The sequence below is a fragment of the Phyllostomus hastatus genome, unplaced genomic scaffold (genome assembly GCF_019186645.2).
Source record: "Phyllostomus hastatus isolate PE091 unplaced genomic scaffold, TTU_PhHast_1.1 phas_scaffold_216, whole genome shotgun sequence".
NCBI classification, from domain to species: Eukaryota; Metazoa; Chordata; class Mammalia; order Chiroptera; family Phyllostomidae; genus Phyllostomus; species Phyllostomus hastatus.
The window spans coordinates 13834831-13853272 of NW_025334018.1; the positions used below are offsets into that span (position 1 = coordinate 13834831).

At 46.1% G+C, this 18442-nt stretch overlaps 1 protein-coding gene across 5 annotated transcripts in view; it reads right to left on the reverse strand.

Annotated features, from left to right (window-relative positions):
• Nucleotides 1-599: 599 nt before the first annotated feature.
• LRIG2 (leucine rich repeats and immunoglobulin like domains 2) overlaps nucleotides 600-18442 on the reverse strand; it is a 50512-nt gene continuing 32669 nt past the window's right edge. For all 5 annotated transcript variants that reach the window (XM_045816441.1, XM_045816442.1, XM_045816444.1 and 2 more), the window contains 9 exons: nucleotides 17940-18011; nucleotides 17734-17802; nucleotides 13506-13669; nucleotides 12730-13050; nucleotides 11654-11935; nucleotides 10086-10535; nucleotides 9335-9484; nucleotides 7501-7755; nucleotides 600-5467 (listed from right to left, as the gene is read on the reverse strand). In XM_045816441.1, coding sequence (XP_045672397.1) covers nucleotides 5241-5467; nucleotides 7501-7755; nucleotides 9335-9484; nucleotides 10086-10535; nucleotides 11654-11935; nucleotides 12730-13050; nucleotides 13506-13669; nucleotides 17734-17802; nucleotides 17940-18011 — 1990 coding nt within the window. In that variant the 3' untranslated portion in view covers nucleotides 600-5240. The remainder of the gene's footprint in view (nucleotides 5468-7500; nucleotides 7756-9334; nucleotides 9485-10085; nucleotides 10536-11653; nucleotides 11936-12729; nucleotides 13051-13505; nucleotides 13670-17733; nucleotides 17803-17939; nucleotides 18012-18442) is intronic.

The window sequence follows — 18442 nt, forward strand, 5'->3', positions numbered from 1 at the left end:
TAAGTGATAGTGTCACGGAGCCAGTGTCACGGAGCCGGTTTCCAACCACAAAAAGTGATTTCAACAATCTGCCCGATCTACATCTTAAGAGCATTCTGAGATTTGATGAGAGAGCGAGCTCTCTCCGGAACACTCTCCGAGAACGCAGCAGACGTTCACGGCAGGGTCAGCGCTGCGAGCCCGGCCTGCAGGGCGGGGCCTCCGGGGAAACAGCCCCCAACATGGCACAGTGAGAAAGCTGGCCAGAATACTGACTTTGAATATTTTGTCAAACATTTATCAAATTAGAAAACGCTGCCTTCAAATGCTTCCCCGCAGAGAGCGCACTTTTTCCTGAAGAACAGTTCAGTGTGTTTGTTTTCCCCCAGCAGCACCTGGCACCAGGGCGGCGCACACCTGGGGGAGGACGCAGGGCCGGCCTCGGGCAGCCCACAGCCGCGGCGCGCCCGTGCCACGCTCCCGGCAGCACGGGGCTCGCACCTACAAGAACTGTTCCCCATGTGAACTTGTACAGCTGTCTGGAGACCCTCTGAGGAAAAAAACCCACAAATTTAAAAATGCACCATTTCGCTCCTGTACTTTACAAGAGACCAGGAAAATCATAATGTAGTTTAGCTTTATTGAACACATATTACAGTAGACAAACAAGTAGACAAATACATGCTTTATAAAATACACATTCTCGTGTGTGAGAAAATATAAATAGGTATGAGGAAAGGACCACACTGAACGGCTTGGGTTATAATGCTCCTCAGGGACAGCTAGCGCCAGGGCTGCTCAGACTGACCCTCTGACGGTGGGGTGGGGCAGGACGGGGGGACATAGCAGGCAGAAACAGTCTGTGGGTCAAGAGGCCACTTTAAGCAGCCAAGAAATATACTAAGTGCAGCTGACTAGTTAGTTGATGATCAATTTCTTTCAAGATGGTTACAGCTGATACCTGTGCTCAGGTCTGCAGACAGGCTCCCATCAAGGGGGACCTCGCCTTCACCCCCATCCCCTGGGGAAGATCACTGGACCGATGAAGACCAGCACACAACCTTGAGGGAACAGGTCCAAACACTACTCTTCACACACACACACACACACACACTCTCTCTCTCTCTCTCTCTCTCTCTCTCTCTCTCTGTACCCACAAAGCCTTCAGATAATTTATGGGCTTTCAGGTGTTCGGTTAAAAGCAACTTCTAATATACCTCTCAATTCAGAACTTATTTTTGCAACAAACCAGGCAGTGCCAAAAAATAAAGAAAATTAAGGCTAACTGACGTTGGTTTAGATTGTACTCCAAACAAAAGAGTTAGAAGGAGCAAGAGGGGAAAACATCTGCCAGACTGAACTGGAAAGAGAAGCTTGTAATAGAGAAATAAAACATTACTTGCAGATTGCCAAAATAACTTTTAGCTCAACTATTCACAATTGCCTCCGTTATCACAATTAAGAAGACAAGAAACAGAGGGCATAGCATAAAATGAGAGCAAATTTACCTCTGCTGCTCCATTACCCTCTTGGCATTTCTGGGGATATTTAAATAACTGGAAAAGGCCACGACACACTCAGGTAAAATACTGGGTATAAACCCGAACATTTCCAGCCCTGTTCAAAACGGAGCCCACTGGTAAGAACAGGAGTGAAAAGGAAAGAGTAAAAGGAAGGGTTATAATACATACAGGTTTTCAAACCTTCTATTATGGTAGTGCCATTTGTATTATTAACCAGTAGTTAGAGATTTCCTCAGAAGAATAAACTCCAACTTTCATGTTTTCAACCATTAACACAGAACAGGCCAAGCCCCCAAATTCTTTACAAAAAACCCGTAAGTGCTCTCCACTTACTTCACACAAAGGAATCTGCAGGAGAGTTTCTGGAGATTTCTGGCAACAGAAGAATGAGAGAGAGGCCTCCCTCCATCTCGCTGCGACCCGTCCCCGGTGCTGTACCAGACGATTCCCGTGGCTTCCGTCTGCACTTCCCCCACGAAGGGCTGATCAGTCCAACTGTCAGGCCAGCCTGGCTGGCAGAGAGCGAGCTTCTACAAAGTGATTGGCAAGTGCGTTCTGCACCTGCTGTGACTCCTGCCCCACTGATCTGCCCCACGTCCTCCAGAATAAAATGAGTGAATCTCACCCTCATTTCATGACAATGCTTTAAATGCTTTAAGTAATTCAAGACTTTTATCATCTCTCCCTTTTCTCAGGAAAACAGCCAAGAGTCTAAGTATCTTAATATCTTAGGGATTCTTTTACAAACTCCCAATGGGCAATGTGGAGGCAACTGTTTTTAAGCATGAAAGTTACCTTACAGGAAAATACATACTCCAAGCATTCTGAGACGGCACAGGAGAGGGAGGCACCCACTGGGTGGGGTCTCTGCGACCCTGTTCTACAAAGTACCTTGTGCGCCAGGGAAAGCGTTTTAGAAGCTGCCGAGTTACAGAAAGCCGATGGCTCCAGGGTAGCCCCTGTGCCAGTAAGGCCTGGAGGTCAGGGATGATGCTCTAGTTCTTCCAGGTAGACTCGAAGAACCAGTCTGAGGGATGCAGACCTCAGTGGTAAGCGACTTGGGGGCAAGAGCAGTCCCCCCGCCCCCCGCATTTTCGTCTGCCTTGCCCTGCAACATCCCTGGTTGACGGCAGACACGACACGGCCGGACAGAAACACTGAGGAGCGACTAGTCCTGATGATGGTGGAGGTTAAATCACTGCCTGGCCCGAAACGGAGGCAATAATGAGAAGTTTCAGGAATTCCTCCTGAGATTAGAATTTATTAAATTTATTATTACTTTTTAAGACCAGGGGTAGGCTCTTCACATTTAAACAAATTCCTGACTAGTTTTTCAGGCCAGTGTCTTAGTTACGTAGACAGGCTGGGAACACCCAGGAGCACCCCACACCCCTGGAGCCGCCCTAAGGGAGACCCCGGCCACCAGGGCCAGACGCCGACGCCATGGCAGAGCGCGGCCACCGCTGCAGCAGCGAGGCGGCACCCGTCCAGCCCGTTCTCACCCCCTCGGGCCTGACAGCTGACGTCCACCTGCGGCCTGGCTCTCACTCCGCCTTCCCCCTCAAGGAAGTCTATCCGAACGTGAGCGGGAGCACTGTCGTTACTCGGATAATGTAACCTTGAACACGGGAGGACGGCTGGCTGTGGCACAGCCTCCAGTGGGTTGTGAGGCCCTGGAGCGCTGCCTGGAGACCTGCTGTTCCGGAGGGCAACAGGCACTGGTCACTGGAGCTGAGAGTCCTTGATTGCTGAGACTGTTTTGAAGCCGAGTGTTTCTTCTCATGAGTATTTCGCGCACCTCCCGCTGCAGACGAAACAATCTGGCTCAAGGCAAGGTGAGCAGCATCACTCTGGCTCCACCCGAACAAACATTCACGGAAGCAGCTTTCTGTTGGGGCCGCAGGGTCCTCCTTGGCTCCTGGAGGGATCGCGGGCCCATGGAATGTTACAGCGGGAAGGGCTTCAGAGCAGCTGGTGAGGCGCCCTCGTTTCATAAATGAGAAAGCCGGGCTGGGATGCAAAGGGCCTGGGCCTCGACTATGTAACTAGCGAGCAGCAGAGCTAGGAATGACATCAGCTCTCTCGATTCTAAGTTAGCACAAGTCATACTACAACCTAGTGCGTAACAAGGATCACAAATTGAAGGGTAGGGAAAAAAGATATTTAAGAAGTTCAGAGTGAAAATGAACACAGGCTGTTTGAAAAGGAAAAACAGAAAGGCATGGTGGAACGAAACAGCTCAAGAGATGCTGCTGGCTACAGGAGAAAAATTTAGGATTGAGAACAAGTATGAAATTCCAGCCAAAAAAAAAACAAACCCAGAAATTAGATGAGTTTAGAACCCTAGGAATGCGCACTGACTTACATGTCTTCACGTAAGTGACCGACGTCAACCAGCAGGCAGTGGCACCCCCGGATCCAGAGGACAGACTCGGACCGCCCCGCCCACCTGAGGAGCCCGCGAGCATGGACTTCAGGCCACTACACTCCATTAGAGCGGCAAGTCCTCTGTTCGCACAAAGCTTTTTGCTCTAAGAGATTTGGAAACGTTTTTGGCTTAAATAATCCCAAGGACCACTCCAAAGCTTTACAGTGTAAACATTTCTAAACATTCTTCTACTTCCAAAAGCCCTCTTCCCTTAAGAGACACTGTGCATTGGTAGAAGAGATATTATAAAAAAAACAAACAGAAAAACAATCTTTGGTTTCTTCATCAACTAAGGACTTTGTTGAAAGAAGGTGTTCCCCAAACACGTTCTCCTTTACCTACGTGCACGTGGCAGCGACAAGACTGCCAGTGTTTCGGAAGAGCCTCTGCATGCTGGAAAGGTGCTATTACCTGGCACTCGTCAACAAGTGGCAATGAGGGGATGTGTGGACCTCCAGGAACGACGTGGTTAACTACGCCGAGGTTGCGTTTGTGTGTACCCACTCACCAGGTACCTTGCCTCTATACATACACTTCTTGACAAATGACATTTTTGAAACTTTAAACAGTCTTTAGATTCACTGAACCAACATATACAGTCTGTGGTCCGAGGAGCTGCTGTCAATACTGTTACTAGATATTATATATAATTTTGGCATATCAAAAATATTTACACTGCAGCCAACACAATGAATACAAAAATTATTTATAAATGCACATGTATTTACAATGAGATCCCCGGGTGACAGGGAACGCCCCCCACCAAAAAAAATTCACCAGAATATAGAACTCCTCGGCCTGGTAACAGCTGGCCAAGCCCGGGATTCTTGCTGAAGACCTTGAATGTCAAAGCCCCACTCTCCACCACACGCTACCAGCCACCGACCCGTCCCGGACACTCCAGCGGCTCCAGAGCTCTCTCTGTTCTTCAGGAGACAAGACGGACAGGCGGGTCTTCTGAGAACCCTCCCGTGGGCCGAGACGACCGACCAGCACGCCGAGCAGCAGCGAGACGCTTCCCAGTGCACGGTGCACAGCCGCTCAGCCCACGGCACCGTCGGGAAGCACGCCTGTCCCCTGTCTTCCTGCGGCCTCCGCCCACTTTTTATTACGCAGACCACGACCGCCAGCCACCGCCCTTTTCCGGTCAGGTGTAAGGCCAAGCAAATGCCAGGCCCACTTGGTGTGGTCAGATGTAACTGCAGACAAGGAGTAAAGCAAATGCTGACTTTGGGTTTCGTCTCAACTCTGAGGTAGCAAATACAAAATTAACTGACTCGGGCCTCTGCCTGGACTTCCTCCCGAGGGTCTCATGTGCCCTCGCTCCCATCTTGAACGTTCCGAGTCCTAGTGAAATCGACGGCGCGGTCGTGTAAGCTGTGACGGGGCGCGGGGGGAGCGGAACAGTCCGTGCCACGCTCCGCCGGGCCCTCGTTTTGGTGAAGCTGCGGCGACTCGAGGACTGGCTGCTGCGGGAAGGGAGGCCGGGGCAGGCCGAGCCCATCCCCCACACTCCACGGCGGCGGCTGCAGCGTTTCTGAAAACCAAAGACAGGAAGTACCGGTGGTGAATACAAGTTCGAAATTAATTTTCTAAAGCTTAATATTCTTTTATCCAAATCCTAAAAAAAAAAAGATACCCAATATTCCTGAATAAGGGTGCTGAGGTCAAATATATACTTGCCACCTTCTTAGCAATAATTTAAAAAAGAAAGCAAAACAAAATCTGGAACTATGGTCTTGCAAACCCTTCTACTCAACAAATTGAACCAATTATTTACTGAATCCGTGCTATATATCTTCTACTTCTGCCTATTGTTAGTGGTTCTGCTGCTACAAAACTTGAACATAAAACTCTTTAGACACACGGAAACAGACTGGGAGACTGGCAGTGTCCACACTGCAATGAAAGCTGCATGACACACAGATAAAAACTGATGCAAAGCAGCCATTTTTAAATAACTAAATGCCTATGTTTAAAAAAATCCTTAAAAATAAACCTTTTCTCCCCAGCTTCTAGTATACCAATAATTCTAACAATAAAATAATACCCAAAAGCAGTGAATCATACTATCTGTACCTTGGGTTCAAAAGAGTCCATTTCTCATTCCCTTTATTTACTGCAGGGGTGAGCTCTCTCCCCAAAGACCATTTACTGAAAGTTGTGTTAACTCCATGGGGGTGCATTGTAGAAAAAGCACAGTCAAAACAAATGTTTAAAACCCCCATGTGAAGGGCAGACAGCAGGGTTCCTCGAGCTCTAATACACATACAAACAACCTGGGGATTTTGTTCACAGAGAGACTCTGGTTCCCCAGGCCTGGGGTGGGGCCCAGGGTCTGCATTTCTAAGGAGCTCTGCCCACAGACCACACTGTGAGTGGCAAGGAGACAGACAGAGTGCCCCGGACAGGGAATGAGCAAGGCACCCGCACACTCTCATTTGCCAATTTCCTCACTTACACACCAGATAGATGAACAATTAAGATACCCCCAAAGTTAGGGAAAAGAGGCACTGCATTTATGGGTCTATTTAAAAGATTTTTGTGTGTGTGACTTTTCTGGGACGTGGGAAAACAGACTCAGAGTTGGTGCACTTCTTTCCTGGACACCGAGACTAATTCTAAAGACAAGAGACTAATTTTAGTTAACACTGTACTTTCCTCTGACCTGCACCCTCTTTAAAATCTTCAGAGAGTTGGTCCCTTACTGAGAACAACAGAGCACGTCTCGACGGGCCCACCTCAGACCCCCCTCCTGCCAGAGCTGCTCCCGGCAGCTCACGTCCTCCTCTGTAAACCCGCACGTCTCGGCCCGCCCCGCCGCCAGGGCTCCCGGATGTCAGCCCCACACGAGGGTGACTGACAGCTGCTGAAACGCCTAGACGGACAGGGAGACGTGTACAGTAGTGCCCTTCGCAGTCCTGACAGAGTTCTGTTTTGTTTTGCTTTGTTTTACTGACCCAGTTGTTAGCGAATGCTTCGTCTGCCCCATCTACCACGTATTCCTTCTCCTGGGCCCTGTGGGACCAAGGACACCACCCGAGACTGCTTCCCCACATGTGCCCTGGTCGTCACACCTCACAGACAAAAGCAAACACCTGCCAAGTGATACTGACACTCCATGCTTACCTGATAGCACAGCAACCAAATAAAACACTTTAAAATATTCAGCAAAAACCTTCACCAAATTACATCCTTAGCACTTCAAATATCCTTCATGTAAATAAAGATGAAAGTAATAGTAACATGTATATGAAATTTTTAAAAAGCTTTTTCTGTATGGCTTCTGTATTTTTAGAATTGTGATCTTGCTATTCACACAAAAGCTGTTTTCATCCTATAGATGCAAACTTCTTTGTGAGTCTAAGCTCTCAAAATCTCTTGCTCTAGTTGATAGCAGTTAACAATAGCTAATCACTCCATTATACTGATTTGATTGCTTCCTGTCAAATAAGAGTGCTACTTATGTAACAGAAAAAAAAATCAAGTAGGTGAAAGCGAAACCAAAATAAACAAAACCGCTGTGCCCGTCACCACCGCTCCCCCGCGCGGAGGGCGGCCTCCCCTCACCGGTCTTCTCCCGGCTGGGGCGGAAGGCCGGCAACTCCGCGTCTGCCGGTACCGCCAGGCTCTCCAGGGCAGAGGCATCGTGAGAGGGGTGTGCCAGATACGTGTCTCTGGGCATCTGGACCATGAGGCTGGACAGCGTCTGATCCAGAACGTCCTCCTCGGCAATGTAGGTGTACGGACAGTGTTCTCGCGTCCTGGAGTAGATGTTGGCATTGTCGTAACAATCGGAGCAGATGACCCGGGTGCCAGCGCCACCTGAGGACAGCATGGAATCCCAACACCCTTCAGTTAAGGGGTAAGCGTTACCCGTCATCAGTTCTCTTCAACACTAGCTATCATCATCAGAGCTGGCATTTATTCAACTCTTACTGTATAAACCAGATGGAGTTTCAAGGTCTTTCTGAGAATTAACTACTTAATCCTCACAACAGCTCTGTAAGGAAGGGACCATTATTTCCCTCGTCTCCAGATGGGGTAACTACAACACAAAGAAGTTAAGTCACTTGCCCAAACACACTGCCAGAGTGAGGAGCTGAAGTCCAAACTCAGGCGCTCTGGCTCCAGGGCTCAGGCTCTTGACAGAACCATCTTTGTCCAGCCTGGACGAGAGCATGCTCAGCTCAAGGAGCCAAAATAAGGCTGGCACTGTGCTACAAGACACGTTTGGCTTAAGCAAACTAAACAAAGGGCAGAGAGTTATGATGACTTCACTTTGCAAAAGCCCGTATTACTTTCGGGAGTCAAGAGGTTCAGCAACAGCAGTTACGGAAAGTAGCCCCCAAAAAGCCAAGAGTCCTGCCTGACAAATACGTGTTTGGCAGAAGTAAAAGTTTAATAGTGAGCTCCCTACACTGTTCTGTGCTTCTGAAAACTGAACGATGAAAGAGAGGAAAGAGAGTGACAAATAAAGAGTGAGTTACTTATTCATGATCAAGCAACAAAATGTTAGAACCAAAAGGGATCTAAGCGTCATTCAGTTTGACCCAGAAGGCAATGTTATTTCCTGCAAATTTCAAAGAATAAAGGCTTTAAGTATTCTTTTGAAAGCTAGAAATGCTCCCTTTTCCATGGAAAGCCAAAATAAAATTCAACTTATCAATTACATAAAGTTCTATCAAAACCCAGCAAAAAAACCCTCTAGAAATAGACCTTCACTCTGTACAGTACTGGAAGTACTATACAGATCTGTGGAAGGAATCTGCTATAATCTTGAGAAAAGTGCTTTATAAATACTGTTTCTTTAAAAATGAGGGAATTAAAGCTCAGATCTCAGCGTGTCCGTGGCCACAGAGCAGGAGAGGAACCGGGAATCACACGGAGCCCAAAGCCTCAGCTCGCACTCCCTTCCCGGTGTTGTGCCCCTCCCTGTGGGGAGGGGGGTGGGAAGAGAAGCTGCGTTGAGAAGTCAGGTTCATTTAAGTAGGGCACGTTTTCTCTCTCTCTGATACACGCTGAGAAACAGCCTCTCCCTTGTATTCTGGTGACTACGCACCTGTCAGCAGCAGGAGAAGCGAACCCCCCCAGGGCATGTGTGAAGGAAGCTCACGCCTGGATCAGAGCAGAGACTCCTGGCAACAGTTCCTGGCGCTTCTCCTCCCCACAGCAGCACTGGTTTGGGAGGCCGCGCTGTCTCCTCCCCACCCCTGCAGCTCACATTTCTCCCTGCTGTCAGGTGACGACTCCTCTGCTAATTTTCATCCTATTTTGCACAGCCCCAATGATTTGAGTATCCCTTTAAAATACTGCTTCAGGTTGAAAAGGGAAACAATCACTAAAAAATAAACTCGACAGGGTAGGACTAAGATTGTAAGCACATTCGACGAACAGTCATTACCGTCAGGGCCTTTGTGCAAGTACCCATTGGCCGGAGGCATCAGCTGCTGGTGACTGCCCGCCTCAGAGTTGCTGTAGCCTTCCTGCGGCTCCGACAGAGTTCCCTGGGAAGACAAGTAGCTGGGGATGTCTGCAGGCAGATTAAGCTCCTCTGTAAAAGAGAAATCAGTCTGTAACTCTCAAATAAAGTTAGGCAACTCAAGCCAACACTCAGAAGACTATCTTGCTAATGGGTTCCACTGTGACACTATTGGCCAGGGAAGTGTTATGTATTCCTAGGAACTTAACCGCTCTTAAGATTTTCCCCTAAAACTACTCCTCGCTAGAATTCTTTTCAAAGTTTCACTGTGAAAGTGATACAGAAGAAACAGAACCTGAAGTCTGAGATCTCATCTACAGGCACACTTTCACAGTCTGTGGCTGAACCTCCCCCCTCGGGACCTCAGGGCAGGGCTGTGGAAGACCGATGCCAGGCGCAAGGGCCCCGCTCTTTGCACAGGGAGCTTGCGATGGAAATGATGGAAGTGAGCGTAGGTGTTAAGAAGAGCAAAGTTTTGAGGGACTGTCCACAAATTCTTAAAATTATTCATCAGAGGTTCTATTACATCAAGGAAATAGGACATTTCAACAGAAAACTCTTCCTTCTACCACACACAGTTATCAAAGCTCCTTAGCTTTTATATTTTACAGTAAATCCTATACTACGTTTCTGGCTCAAGTACAAGCCGCAGGTGTCAGCGGGGCCCGCTCACCCGTGTTTGTGATACTGTAGTCTTCATTCTTCCTCCTCATGTGGTAAATCACAATGACCCAGATCAAAGAGGTGCCCACAACGCAGCAGACCACCACAATGACGACAATGCCAACGGTGGTCCAGCCATCATCTTCATGCCCAATGCCACTCTGGGAAGAGTCACAGTTAGGGGATGACAGGACATTTAGGTAAATGTGCCCACGTTCTGTCCCAAGAGTGTTGGACATAATGCAGGTGTATTTCCCAGCATCTTCCAGCCCAGCATCTACGATGATGAGGAGCTGGTTGGCGGCAGCAAAGAAGTGCCGCTCCGTCACCAGCAGCGGCCCGTCGTCCTTGGTCCAGTTGAGGCGAGGGGCGGGGCTCCCTCCGGCTATGCACTGCAGCACCGCAGTCTCGCCCCGGGCCACGGTCTTGTCCTCCAGGGGTCTAATGAATGAGGGCGTCTCTAGCAGAGAGATGCATAAAAAAATCACATTCAGCAGCTGGATTTCTTAAGTCCTACTGAGTTAGACTAATGAGGTGAAAATGAAATAGGTACTTTCATATACTCGTGGGAAGATTAGAAGTTACTATTTCAAGAAAGCAAAAGCCTCAAAAAACCCTAAATTTTATCTCAGTAATTCCACCTGGGGCAAGCTACCCTAAGCTAGGAAACTCAAAAATCCCTACACAGAGATGTTTATTATACAATTAATTATAACTTTAAAAAATAAAGGAAAAAGCTAGCAGGAAACTGATGACGTAAATCACAGCACACGACCACGTGACATTTTATGAAGACAGACAACAGGGTAACCCTGCGCTAACACCAAGGGGAAAAAACAGGTAAACAAAACTACATAAAATGTGTAAAAAAATCCAGAATATGACAAAATCTTGAACAAGTGTCTCAGTGACTTTCCCTCCTTTATTCTAATTCTGTGTGTTAAGTTTTTAAATACAATATGATATACTTGTTTTTTGATTATACAAGTAAATAACACAAACCAACAAATGTTTAAAACCTTAATATGTAGGGAAACAGCGAACTAAAAGCAGATTTAAGTCCCATGAAGAAGAACATTCTCCTAAGAAAAAAACTGTCTTGTCAGGAGAAATTTTTAAGGAAAAGATTTTACCAGAGCATAAAATTAAGAGGAGTGTACTGGAAGGAAAATAGGAAATCTAACTAGAAGACAGGTCATTTTGTCTGTGTAAGAAAATTTTTTAATGGATTGGGAGAAAACAGTTCAATTGTTTCAAGCTCTGTGTGACCAGCGGTATAAAACGCCTGAAGCTCACTGCCTTAAGGAGGGAGACATAACAGGATAAAGGGACCTGAATTTTCCACTCCTGGGATCAAGATCTCTAAATCCATCCTCGGCATTCGCCAGATCCCAGCTATTGGATCCACAAACATCCTAGGTTGATGTAACCCTGCGTAAACTGGCAAAACAAGGTGATGAAGATGTAAGGATCACAAATGAAGCCTCAGACTTAGCCTTTCCTCGTCACTCGGGCAAAGAGCAGGCCCCTCAGTAAACAGGCTCCTGCAACAGCAGGGCCGTGGAGCAGTGCACGTACCTAACACCGTGAGTGAGGCATTTGCTGAGAGGCCCCCGGCTATATTTTGTGCCATGCAGCTATAGATTCCCATGTCTTCTATTTTCACATTGGCAATGAAGAAGACATCGTCCTCCGGCATGACATGCATTCGCCTTTCCCGGGCCGCAGGAAAGTCAGTACCCCCATCTTTCTGCCAGGAAATCTGAGGTGCAGGGTGCCCCTCTGCAGCACATTCTAATCTGGCCATGGCGCCCGTGCGAATAGTTAGATCCATTGGAGTTTTCAGAAAGGATGGCATCTCTGTTCACAAAAGATCGTGGAGAAAAAGTGGGTGGGGGAAAAACACACACAAAACACAGAGGCCAAACAGCAACTGTGGCAACGCTGCACTTCTGCACTGACCATGAAACACAACTTCAGGGGCCCCCTCCCTTTCAGAGGATGTGGGGCACAGCGATGACGAGCTCTTCTGGGATGCATGACACACCTTCCCGATGTCCCCCTGGGACAGGGTGGCCATAGACCTCCCTGAACTCTGTACTTTGGAACCTGATACTTCCTGGGACTCCCTTACTTGAAACACTGAGCGGTGCTTCTCAAACTAACATCTATACAAAGCTGCCGAGGCAACTGTATGGCACAAAAAAGTGCGCCTTCAAAAATTTCATAAATCAACACAGAAGCAAAACACAAGTACATCTTTTGGGTGCACAAAGCCAAAATGTTGTAGTTAGTCAGTCTAATAGGTTGGAGACTTTTCTTGTAGCCACAGTGAAGAGCATTAACTTAAAAAATGGTTCGGAGTGACTACATTCAGACAACGATGATGACCATGGACCTAGACCTGTCCCAGACACCCCCAGTTACTACTGAAAGGCCTTGTCCCTTACAGGGGGACCGGCAAGGGACAGTAAGTGGACAACCTGACAATATAGTCCACACTTACACATGATCACAACCCCAAAGACAAAAACAGTAAGATGCCCCCCTCAGATGTCAGGTTTAGCCTAATTTTCTTGAAAACGAGTGGTTCAAAGTTGAATGTGAAAAAGCTTTCTAGCTACAAACACCGATGAGGGAGCACGACTCCTTACCATTCACAGTCAGTTTGGCTTTCTGAGAATAATTAGAACCGAAATGATTAGTGACAATGCACTGGTATTTTCCCTCGTCGGTGAAGTTCACACTGAAAAGATGTAAGACACTGGAATACTCCAGGGCTTCTCCAGCTTGCTGCTGGTAGCGAACAAAATTCTCCACATCGGGGTCGCACAGGATTTCACTGTCTTTGCGCCACACGGCGGACATGGGGGAATCGCTGCTGCTCACTGCAGTGCACGTCAGGGTCACGTTCACGCCGCGGAGCGCGACTGTGTTTTCAGGGTGTGCTCGTATCTGCGGTTTGAGAAAATCATCTAGGGAAAACAATGGGACAGGGCAAAGTCGGTTGTTTGGTTTTGCTTTTACAGGTTCAATTCTAAAACAAATCATGTAAAACTGTGCGTTCTGTTTACAGAAGGCATGTAAAGACTGGAAGAGACAACAGAGCTCGACTCCAACGCCCGCATTCGAAGACGAGAAACCCAGGCCCAGCAGGGTCGTGTGGCGTGCTCACAGCCCCGTAAGTCAGCAGCAGAGCCTGCCTGGAACTCAGGTTTCCAGACTTCCAGGGTTAGCACTTTTCCCACGACCCCTTACTTTCACTTATGCTTAGAATGCACTTCTTAAGCATCAGCAGTTACTGGGAAAAAAAGAAAAACCTTTACTAAAATTTCAAGACATGTTCTAATCCTATTACCCCGCTTTTAAAAAATTCTGCTGTTAAGACAGAAGTGTGTCACATATAAAATTTAAAAAGATTAATACAAACCACAGACAAAATCTTTCAGATCCACATTCAGGAGGCTCTGCCCTGCCAGCCACTCCGGGTGCGCACAGCTCGCGTTCACAGAATGCTGGAAGTTATTATCCACCAGCCACTGCAGCAGCCACTTCAGATGGCAGTCACAGAGCAAACTATTTGTGTTCAGAATCCTGCAGATAAAAAGGAAAAGAAGTGCCTTGTATGTTATATTCCAAGTTCCTTCAAGCATTAAAAGGTCACTACACATCTATGCATTTTTCTTGCCAAAATAATGTTAAACCTGAATCTAACATGAGAAAACAAATTCAGCCTGTGAGCTTGAACTCCTCAAACATTGTCAGTGTCATGAAAGACACTAACGGGGAAGAGAGGCAGCAGGACAAGGCAAGGGAACCATTTCAGAGTAAAGGAGACTAAAGAACGGTCACAACTAAATGAAATGCGTAATCCTTGACTGGAAAAAGAAAGCTACAAAGAACATGTTTTGACACTGGGGAAATGGGTTACGAACTGCATACTGGATAGTATTTTATCAACACTTGGTGAATCTAAATAAAGGGTATATGGATGTTCCTTATACCTTCCTTTAAATTGTTAAGGTTTAAAAGTTTTCCCAGAAAAGTTCAGGAAAAAGGTATATATATATATATGTATGTGTGTGTGTGTGTGTGTGTGTATACATATGTATGTATGTATGTATGTATCTATATATAGATATATATTAGCATAATTTCTCAAATTGCTTCATCAAGATGGAAAACACTTCAGCCTATGGCAATGTGTACTACGACTTGAACAAACACTGAAAAATTATTTGTGGTCTGTAATAGGCCTATAAAACACAGGGTGGGGTAAAAGGTTTACAATTGTGAGTATGTAAAACAGTTTATTTATGTACTGCTACTTCTTAATTGTGTATTTTTTATTTGTATTACAACTGTAAACCTACTTTTGCCCCACCCTGCACATTTAAAAAACCAGTGTTTCCTTTCAATGGCCCCTCGTCTAGCTTTCAAGTTTGGCATAAAGTACCTAACATCTGGTTCCAAACACTGACTTTGAACAGTCTTTAAGGGTGTATCAAAAGCCATGTTTCATCAAGGGTAACTTGCATTAAGCAGGCCAAAAATTACCTTACGCATTTAAGAATTCTCATGTTATATTCATTCCTTCATTCATAGCGAAATATTTGCACCTTCTGTGTGCCAGAAAGTGTTGCGGACTGTGGGAATACAGCCTTCACGGAGCTTCTGTATGTAGAACCAAGCAATGAACAAAAACATGCAAGTATGCCGGAAAGGCAGTGCTACCAAAGCCCCCATGTACACACAGCTGGGCACTGGCACTGAGCGAGCAGCGATCGGTTTAGGTCAGACGGTCAGGGAAAGATTCTTTGAAGACGCACTGGGACAAAGACCGGACAGCAAACCCCGGGCAGACCTGCGGCTAAGGGTATCACAGACAGGAGGAACCTGAGGGGACGGTGACAGGAATGAAGTCGCAGAGCTGGGCAGGGAGGGCCAGGCCGGGCAGGTGCTTTAGAAACTAAGAGCTTGAGTTGTTTTTTTTCTCTTGTATGATATCTCCAAAATATGCTGCTATTTCTGGAAAATGGGATTGAAAATGCCTGCCTCAAAAAAAGTCAAAGTGAAGCACTTAGCACAGTGCCTGGCCACAGACACCGCTGAGGTTCACCCTCCACTTCTGTCTCCCTGCACCTCTCGGCCCTCGGCACGCTCTGCAGCCCTGCCCACAAGTGCTCAACGGAGCACCCTGCAGTCTCCCCAGCAGGAGGACAGATGCCAAAACACCAACACTCGTTGTCTTTGAGCAGGAGGGATTTGGGATCTTTCTCTCCCTCTTGGTTTAACTACACTTGCTAATTTTTCTACCATGATTATGTAATTGTAATACAAAATATCTTTTACTTTATTTTTATTTTTTTTTAAAGCTTAGTTTTCTGGATAATCTTTTACTTTTTTAAGATTTTTTTATTTATTTTTAGAGAGAGAAGGGGGGGAGAGAGAAAGACAGACAGACATCATCAATGTGCAGTTGCTGGGGGTCATGACCTGCAACCTAGGCATGTGCCCTGACTGGGAATCGAACCTATGATGCCTGGTTCACAGCCTGCGCTCAATCCACTGAGCTACGCCAGCCAGGGCTATCTTTTACTTTATATGCAACTCTCCCACCTCCCCTAATATTTACACAAAGCATTGTGAACAATACCAAAAAGTATTGAGATTTTAATAAGTGTTGATGTAAAAAGTATTACAAATATGACTTAAGATTTAAAGTAACTAAAAGTAGCCCTTGCTGGTGTGGCTCAGTGGGCTGAATGCGGGTCTGCAAACCCAAGGGCCGCTGGTTCAGTTCTCAACCAGGGCACATGCCTGGGCTGCGGGACAGGCCAGGTCCCCAGTAGGGGGCACTCAACAGGGAACCACACATTGACGTTTCTCTCCCTCTCTTTCTCCTTCCCTTCCCTTCTCTCTATAAATAAATAGAATATATTTTAAAAAATAAAGTAACTAAAAGCAACCAAACTTCTCAGTAAAAAAAGCTGCATTAGAGTTCCTGCATTAGCAGTTTGCTCAACCCAACTCCCAAATTACTAAATGACTCTCTGAAAGATGAAACTATAATATGTGCTTTCATCTACTATCTAAATTACATTTTGAAAGTTTACAGGCAAATTACAGGCAAAACAAAAAGGTTATACTGACATGCAGTAATCTGGGCCCTTATGAGTTAACCTAAGCCTAGCAGAAAATTCTAAATATCTCAACAAAAAAAAAGCCACTTAAAAAGTCTGTGGAAATAATAACATGATATTTATCATACATTTTACTTTTGTTACTAATATTATTTATTCAGCTTTTGCTGTGTGCCAGGCTCTGTGCTGAACATCTCAAAACTCTCCTAAGTTTCCTAATGCACAGGGTGGGGAGCTAACTCCTTATGACCCCTAAGACCCTCCATGACCTGGTTCTTGCCTAACTCCCTGACCTCACGGCTCCCACTGCTCTCCCCTGCTCTGGCCTTCCAGCCACAGCAGTTCAAGCACAAGAAGCAAGCCCCTCTCTTAGGGCCTTTGCACTTGCGCTTTCCTGTGCCTGAAATGCCCTGCAGCCAGTATTCAGTGGTTTGCCATCTCCTTCACTGAGGTCCTGGTTCAAATGCTGTATCTTCAGAAAGCCCTTCCTCACTACTTCATCTAAAAGTGCAATCCCTGTCACTCCCCACACCTTTGACGCAGCTTTGTTTTTCATCAAGACATTTATTACCTGGTGAGATGTTATGTGTCTACATTACCTGCCTTCCTTACTAGAATTTATTGTAATATGCTGTGAGACACAGATTCTGTCTTGTTCACTGCTATGAACAATACCTTACATAGAAGATGACAATACCTTTCTTGAATAAACAAATTCATCTCATTTTGTCCTCACAAGCCCCAAGCAAGGTGCTAGTAACATTATCCCTAGGTAAGCAGTCTTGGGCTAATCAATCTGCCCAATGGAACATAGCTGTGGAGAATGGAGCAAGAATTCAAACCCAGGCATCTGAACTCGCACACGTCCAGGGCATCTCAAACCATCTGGTAAAGAACCAACTCCTAAAGTTTCCCACCTGCGGTAGCTCAGTACTTCTCTAAAACTCAACCGAAGTGTCGCAGTAATGTCAAGCTCTTCTAGAAGTTTCACACACTCACTCCGAATTTCCATCCCTATCTCACCACGAACCAGTTCTGGTTCACAGACCTTCCTTTAGTAGCTTTCAGGTAAGGCAAGATGAACTGTTACTGCCCCTGGCTGGCTGGAACAGATCAGAGACAGCCTTTCTGAGCATGGTAGCAAAAGTGCTAAATCGTCCCCGAAAGAATCACACAATCCCTAACTGTAACACGCCCCGGGAGGCACGGACTGGAAACACTGCTTCCAGCAGTCCAGAAAGGAAGGGGGGCGGGGACGACAGTAGGGTACACACACAGCACAGGGAGCAGTGCCAACTGTAATCACAGGCAAACAGGAGGCTGTGGGGCCGCACCGTGCTTTTCAGTGCTGGGTTACTTGTTAAATTATATCCAGCCACTAAAATAAGTTCATATTAACACTTTCTTTCCTGCCTGAATTGTGTGCTTTTAAAAACATCCAGGTCACATTCACCACACACTGAGCACAAGGACGGATAGCGACCCAGCCGGTGACAAAAAGCACTTGTTACGTACAGTTCCTTCAGGCGAGTCTGAGAAAAAGCATTTTCCTGGATAGACATTATAGCATTGTTGTTCAAATCTCTGAAATGAAGAGAAACCAAACATTACCAGTCACCATTTCTACAATTAAGTTCTATAAACACTTTAAATGGTCATGAACATTTATGCTAACAGGAAAGACTATGTATATACTGAGAAAATACATGTAAAATACTTACAGATGCTCAAGGGATTCAAGACCCATGAATGCTTTCTTTGTGATCGATTTAATCTGATTTCCTTGTAAGATTCTGGAATACAAACAGACCAATAAAGCTCTCCATTAAAAGTTAAATTCATTAAGTCGAACATTTACCTATGAAGGTGAAAATAAGCTCATTGTGCATTGCCAACATTTATGATTAACCAATGCAAAGTGTAGAATGAAGGCTTGTATTAAGATGTTAGAGCTCAATGAAGTACCCATGAGTGCCAACACACCTGACTGCCAACACACTGGCAGTTTTCATGGAAGAAATTCGATTATATTCCCAGTTTCTCCCTTTTTAGCAAAAAATCATTAGCAAAGAAATTCAGACGAGTGTGAGGGCTTAAAGAAATCCTCATGGAAGAAGATCCAAAATCTTACTTGAGAGAGCCCTCTCATGTAAGACAGATTACCCACATCTCACAGGATCACTGGTTCAACTCTGGTTTCTTGGTGCATTTTTTTTTACTTAAA